We start from the raw sequence: 7,421 nt of genomic DNA, 5'->3' as shown, positions 1-7,421 counted from the left end.
AAGTACGAGTCTCAAACTAGTTAAAATCTCAATCTCAGTCCCTGTAGAATAGCTCAAGTGGTAGGAGCTGAAGACATATGAGTTAAGTTGGAGGAGATCCAATGATCGATTTCTGACGGGTGAAATTTATGTTTGCGATTAAAAAAAAGAATCTCAATCTCAAAGATGTACACTCTACCTACATTAATGTAAATGAACTTTGACCCTGAAGCATTCTGACATTGTGAGAAAAAATAAACCCGTTTACAGATCTCTATGCATAAATATCTATTGCTATTTCTTATATAAAAAGATCAATTCATTTATTTATAATTTTGATGTGCAGTTTATTATTTATTATCATGAAAGAAAATTGTAATGGAAGCATAGCCAATGAAGTGACACTTGGCCCCTCCATTCTATCTTTGCCTTTCCCTACATCTACATGTGAAGTGCTATTAATGGAACTGGAGTGAGTGAGTGATCATAAATTGGTACAGAGAGAGTGAAGAAGAAACAACTAGAGTGAGTGAAATTAAGCTTAACAAGATGCCTTTAAGCAGCATTTCAGGGTCGGTTTCCTCTCCCAAGGTGGATGTTGCAATTGACATGGGCAATCCATTCCTGAACCTCACCGTCGATGGTTTCTTGAAGATCGGAGCCGTAATTTCCCCACAACACTCACTTCTCCAATTCCTTCCTTAAAGTGTCTTCTTTCTCTTGGAAATATCTTGTTGTAATTTCATTTCCCTTTCTTCTTCTTGTTCAGGTTGCAGCCACGCGTGCAGCTGCTGAGGATACCTATCATATCATCAAAAAGGGTATATCATTTTCCATTGAATTTCCTTTTTTTTCAATTTGTATTTTCAATTTTTCTTCACTGAACAAGGTGCTTGTCAAATTGTCAAACTAACTGAACATGTCTGTTCCAGGAAGTATCTCAAGTAATGACTTCCAGAAAACGGTAAGTTCATCATTTTCGTTGTAATTAAAAAATGTAAAATCATTGTTGATTCTTTCAGGGTGTGCTTTATTTTGCTATTTTCAGTTCAGTTCAGTTGTGAACATTTAATGCAATTTATGTATATAGATTAGTGTATATAGTGTTGAGCAAGTTACTCTGTAAACAATTCAGTTAGAGACACAGTTGGTTCTGTTATTTTCTGTTAGCTCATCCATCTTCTTAATGAAGCTTTGATTCTCATGTATATACATACACATACACTTGTACATTTGTTATTCAATGAATTCAATTCAACTTTTCATTCATGATATTCAGTTCCTTTATATTCATGATATTCAAGTTTTACATTTTTACTTTCTTTTGAACTGTCTGTGGAACTTCTCTGTTTAACATAACAAACAGTTAGATGATTTTTCTTTATAACCTTTCAATCACGCTACACGCATCTTCTTTAAAACGTAGTGTGTTGGGACATGGGAGGATTAGTCCTAGAAAATTCAGTCTGCCTTTCCTTTTAAGCACACTCTTTTTCATTCATTGATCATGAGACATATATGGTCTTGTTGCAGCTGAAGAAGATGTGTAAAGAAGGTGCATATTGGGGTAAGGCTTTTGTTGCATCGTGTAATATGACACATTCATTTAGTAAATGTGTTAGCTCCTTTTAATGTATTTTCTTTTTAACGCTTACAGGAACCGTAGCTGGCTTATACGTTGGGATGGAATATGGCGTAGAGAGGATCAGAGGCAGAAGGGACTGGGTAATTCTCTCCCCAAGGGTAGTTGGATACCATTTGTCCAACCACCAGCATTTCCTATAACAGTCTAATTTCAGTAAAAAAAAATTTAAGTACGCTTGCATCTTTCAAAATACTTTTATTATTGATTCTATAGCCAATATCTTCAATTATGAAGAAAAGCTTCATAGAGTAGTTTCTAGGTGTTAGAGTTGATTCTCAGGAAATATACAGAAATTGATCAATACATGCCAGAGATTATGATTTTTAGATTATGCTACACCCTTTGCTAGACTTGCTTTTAGTATAATGGCATCTGATCTGATTTTGAAGCTGTTGCTAACAAGCATCATTCTTAACTGGAATGTTAAACTGCTATTGTATTAGAATTTATGAGCACTTTGGTATGTAACTTATGTATGTGGCTGGAGTGTGAATGGAGATTCCAATTTTGGCAACTACACTTTGATATAACAAATAAAAATGGATTTTTAAAAACTAGGTTAAAAAACACTTTTGGCCCCTGATATTTCAAGCTTGTGCAAATTCTGCCCCTACTCTATTTTTGTCGATGTTTCTACCCCTCATGTTTTCAAACAGTGCACCGTCTACCCCTCCGTCAGTCTAACGTTAAAAAACTAACGGAATGAGCTGATTTGCCTTTTTTAAAAAATATTTTTTGGACCTACCACGTGGAAATTACAAGTGAAATTGGAAAAAGGGGGCATGGGAGATTCAAACTCAAGACCTATAAGTAGCAAAACATGCATTTAACAAGTTCAGTCACATACATAATTGATATATACATCAAGAAAATTTAATTTATATCATTTCCTTGATCATCATCAATTTTATATACTCATCTTCATCTCTCCAATCCACTCAGGAACCTCTCCTAAGAAAGCCTGACTGACAGAGGGGTAGACGGTGCACTGTTTGCAAACATGAGGGGTAGAAACGTCGACAAAAATAGAATAGGGGCAGAATTTGCACAAACTTAAAACATCAGGGCCAAAAATATTTTTTAGCCTAAAAACTACAAGTCAAATGTGCAGTGTGGCATGCCTTTTATTGTTCAATTTAAACTATATTTTTCAGTTGAGATCCTTGCAATAGCCCTTTTTAACCCTTGCAATTGGATATGCTGCAGAAGAACGCCATGCTTGGAGGTGCAGTAACTGGGGCTCTGGTATCTGCAGCCAGCGGTGACAAGAGTGACAAGATTGCAATTGATGCCATTACAGGGGCAGCAATTGCGACTGCTGCGGAATTCATAAATTACCTTACCTGAATGAATGAAAATGGATGTCTTAATGTTACTCTCGCATGTTTTGCAAAGGGATAGCACTCTCAGTCTCTTTTGTCATGGTCTATTTTGGCCGTGTGTTGTATTGATGCAGTTACTTCTAAGATATGCTGGTTATTTATCTATAATAAATTATGTTGCCCTATTGGTTTTCTGCATGATACTATGATAGCACCTGTTGCAATTTAATTACGCTAGCCTTACGAATTTTGTCAATGCAATGTTGTGTTGAGTTTAGTCTTTCAGTTTGAGTATAATGACGGGTCTAAATGAGCAGGTTTTCAAATTACCCTTCTTTGCTGACAGGTGAATCAAGTTTATCTTTGTCTAATATAATTGCAGTTTTAGACCATGACATGAAGTTGATGTGTTGCAACTTGCAAGAGAGGAAGGAAATTTTAGTTTGCTTCCTGGGATCACATATTTCTGTAGACTTCTATTCATGTGAGTTATAATCACCAATCTTAAGACAAACTTCCATGTTAAGCATTTTCAAAAGGGAATTAAGCCTAGGATAAAAATATGAAGATATTGAATGTTACTATTAGAAACGTTAGAAGAGGTAGTTATCGCCCATTACCCTCATGATCACTTTCTTGCATTTCCTGCAACTTTCCTTCATAACATATAGCATTACTGATAAAAATTTATGCCTGGTCCAAACTCAGATTTGATCATCTAGAACGTAGACATGTCCTCCAAAGGTCACTCATCTCAGACTCTGAATTCGTAAATGGAGAAACAAGGCTAACCTCAGAATCATGAATAACTGATTTTGTGAATATATGAATGCTAATTGAGTGTAAAATGCATGGATTTTTAACGCAATTTATAAGAATTATGTTAAGCTTTTGTTATGAATTACGGGTGAACGTTTGTTTGCACGGGTACAAAGCGACAAATAAACATATCATATACTCCCTCAAATGTGGTGGGTTAAACAAACTCACTCAACATACCCAACCCAATGATAACCACATTTTTTCACTCATTTTCTTTCATTCCGATTTATTTATTTATTTTCATTTTCTTTTCTCTAACTTTCAAACAAATTGTTACTCTATTTGTTTTTTAGTGAAAACTGAAAAGGGTGTCACAGGAAACAAAAAGTCAAAAACACATACATCAACAACTTCTGTCTTTTGGTGAGAGTGGGAAAAAAGAACGGCTGCAAGTAAAGAGAGTCCCACATAAAAAACTTTCCATCCACTACAAAACAGGTTTTAGTACATTCACATGACACTTTTTATTTCATTCAATTTTCACTCATTTTCTTTTCTTATTGTGAATGTAATGTAAAATTACTTTTTTTTTCCCTTTAGGATCAGAATACAAACTTATAAATTGTCGTTCTCTTCACAATAATATATATATATATAGTTTTTATTTCTTTCATTTTCCTTCTACAACCAAATCTAGTCTAGTGTATTTGCTTACTCTTTCAAAATTATAAATGTACTAGTTGATGGTTTATTTGGAAAAACCTAAAATCAGTTAAAATAGATACTTGAGTCAGTGCTTCGAGTGCTTTCATTAAACATTTCATCTCACTATTTATCTAATAGTGTGGCTGAAACTGGAGAAGCAAACCAGCATATTATACTCAGCATCTTGACACTATCAGAGGTAGATGCAAACAAAAGGAGCTTCCATAAGAAACAGTGGATATTTATGTCTCTTCTGTCATTTTGGCACTTTGTATGCATCAATACGTGTGTAGTGCATATTTGGAAACTCTTCTACAACTAATTTTAAAATCATAATCAAATATGGGAAGAAGCTTATGTGAATAGCTTCTGAATTTTAGAATTGATTTTGATAGAATAGAAGCTAACGAAATTGATATAGTGAACATAAAGACAACAAAATAATACACAGAATCAAAATCAGGTCCGAAATTGATCAGCAATTTTCAAAAGACTGTATGTTTCAGCATCTGGCCTAGCTCCTCCAAGAATCATCCTTCTCAAAAGTTTTGGATCATAAATCTTAGCTTTTGCATAAGCCTTAATCAAGGTATTATATACAAAAGTATACCTACAATACTTAGATTTATGAAGTTCTTCAAACAATTTCTCAACATTTTCAACATCACCTTTCTCAGCAAAAATCTCAACAATTGAAAGAGTGGTCTCCAACCATGGGGTTGAATTTCTGACCCTCTTGTTAATAGGCAAACGCTTGCCCAATTCTAATGTCTTCAAAGCTTGTTCTTCCATACCTGATTTCAAGCAGCCTAGTGCAAGCTGACGATAAGTTATGGCATTCGCCTTGCACCCATTTGCCTTCATATTTTTGTACAATCTAGCTGCTTTGTCAATGACTCCATGTTTGCAATACACAGTCATCATTGAATTGAATTGCTCTACAGATTTCAACCCTTTTGCTGATTCCATTTCTAACCAAATTTCTTCAGCCCGTTCTAGATGTCCAATCCTACCGAATGCTTCAATGGCTAACATGTAACTTTTAGTTCTAACAAAGGGCAGTTCTCGAATATTGCTCCAAACTCTTTCGAGCTCCTTTCGGTTCCCCAGATACCCGTATAATATAAGCAGGACATCCAATGTTGACCAATTATTTCCTGTCATAGACTTCTCCACAGCTTCAACATATGTTTCAGCTGCAGTGTTCAACCTAGCCACCGCATGCGCATAAGCTAAAATGCAGTAAGATATCTCATTCGGCTCAACCTGTCGTAGCTTCATAAGACTGAAGAACCTCATCAAATTCTCAAGATTATGTTCATTGGCCTCAATTTTCATCAAGATATTGTAGGTGGACACATGTGGGGTGACCTTATCAGCCTTCATCTGGGTGAGCAATTTGGGCATCATGTTCTTCCTGAGACTCGGCGAGGAATGCAGGATTATAAGGCGGTTGAAAACCAAGTGCGAGATGGGATAACCCAATTCCCTCATTCTCTTCATGTACTCAAGTGAGAGCCTTATGACACCTTTATCAAGACAAGCAATGACTAAATTGTTGTAGAGCAACTCGTTCTGAAACTCGCTCGGAACACGAGTGAAGAGCTTCTCACCATGTGAAATTCCATGAAGCTTAGTTGTAAATTCAACAAGATAAGAGTAATCTAGTTCCCTAGGTCTATAAGGTCTCTCCCTAATAACCCATTCCATCACCTATCAAAGCAAACAACACCCAACATCACATTTTCAATTTTTTCCATCAACATCAAATACCCTTTTCATTCTTCAACTATAATTTGCAAAAATACAACTAATCTAAGACCAGAATGTGAAAACTGACCTCAAGTGCGCGTTTGTTCATCTTGAGCTTCCTGAGACGGTTAATGGCGTGAAAGACGTCATTGCTGCGAACGGGGAAGCCATCTCGCATCCAGCTACGGAGAGCGGATCCAACCGGTTCTCCTTTGGGGAGCTTCTCGATTCTCCGGCACAGGTTATCCTGGGTTTGTTGTGTTGATTCGGTGCACAAGAATCTGAAATGGACATGGCTTTCAATGCCACCAACTGTTCGACGTATTGCCTCAACGAACCTCGCTTGTACGATGGCTCTTATGCTATGCATGTTTTATGATTGTCTTCGCTTCTAGTGACCCAAACCCCAATTTGCCGCCAGATAATCTTCACACTTCTCGGAATCATTAATATTTTCAATCTAAAATTTTGATATGTTTAATAAATTAAATTTAATACAATTGATAGGTTATGTTTGACATGTCGGCTATGTTTGGCATGTCATTTCAGCTAGCTTATAGCTTATTTGACTAGCTTAAAGCTTATTTGACTAGCTTAAAAGCTCTTCAAAAGTGTTTGGTGAAGGAGCTTATTTTAGTAGCTTAAAGCTTTAAGTTATAAGCTATCAGCTATCTCAGGTAGCTTATAGCTTAAGACTATGTTTGACATGTTTAGCTGAAAAGCTAGCTGAAAGCTTATAAGCTAGCTGATAGCTGAAAGCTGATAAGCTAGCTGAAAGCTGATAGCTGAAAGCTGAAAGCTGAAAAACTACGTGATTGAAACAAAAGTGTTTGATAGAACTAGTTGTTAAACAAGCTGAAATCGTAAAATGACATAAAAGGACATACTTGTATAATTATTTTTATATTACATTACTTTATTTTCACATTAATACCAATATGATATTAATATTAAAATTATTATCACTTTAAATATTTTTATTAGCTACAGTTATATATCATCTTAAAAATATAATATTTATTTTTATTTATTTTTATTAATATAATATTTATAATACTTGTGGTGCGCAGCGGTGTGGCGGGAATAGTGGCGGAAACTGCATACGTAAGTGTGAGGGGAAAATAAGACTAGTGTTTTTATAAATATATAAGGGTAATGGTAGAATTTTAATAAAATAATAAGGATAAAAATGAGAATAAATTTAATAAGCTATAAGCTTTAAGCTATAAGCTACCTGAGATAGCTTATAGCTTAAA

The 7,421-nt window shown here is 35.3% G+C and overlaps 2 protein-coding genes across 2 annotated transcripts; one reads left to right on the top strand and one right to left on the bottom strand.

The window, feature by feature from the left end:
• Positions 1-370: 370 nt before the first annotated feature.
• On the top strand, positions 371-3,147 carry LOC130743401 (outer envelope pore protein 16, chloroplastic). Its single transcript, XM_057595629.1, has 6 exons — positions 371-642; positions 749-800; positions 912-943; positions 1,513-1,546; positions 1,637-1,704; positions 2,831-3,147. The coding sequence occupies exons 1-6, from the start codon at positions 529-531 to the stop codon at positions 2,969-2,971; spliced, it is 441 nt and encodes a 146-aa protein (XP_057451612.1). The 5' UTR covers positions 371-528; the 3' UTR covers positions 2,972-3,147.
• A 1,540-nt stretch (positions 3,148-4,687) lies between these two features.
• On the bottom strand, positions 4,688-6,568 carry LOC130743400 (pentatricopeptide repeat-containing protein At1g07590, mitochondrial). Its single transcript, XM_057595628.1, has 2 exons — positions 6,254-6,568; positions 4,688-6,126 (listed from the first exon to the last, which is right to left on the bottom strand). Exons 1-2 carry the CDS (start codon positions 6,533-6,535, stop codon positions 4,873-4,875), a joined length of 1,536 nt encoding a protein of 511 aa, XP_057451611.1. The 5' UTR covers positions 6,536-6,568; the 3' UTR covers positions 4,688-4,872.
• Between the last annotated feature and the right edge of the window lie 853 nt (positions 6,569-7,421).

The sequence above is a fragment of the Lotus japonicus genome, chromosome 3, assembly GCF_012489685.1.
Source record: "Lotus japonicus ecotype B-129 chromosome 3, LjGifu_v1.2".
In the NCBI taxonomy this organism is placed as follows: Eukaryota; Viridiplantae; Streptophyta; class Magnoliopsida; order Fabales; family Fabaceae; genus Lotus; species Lotus japonicus.
Note: the sequence above shows the minus strand (reverse complement) of the source record. Positions and strands in the feature narration are given on the sequence as shown.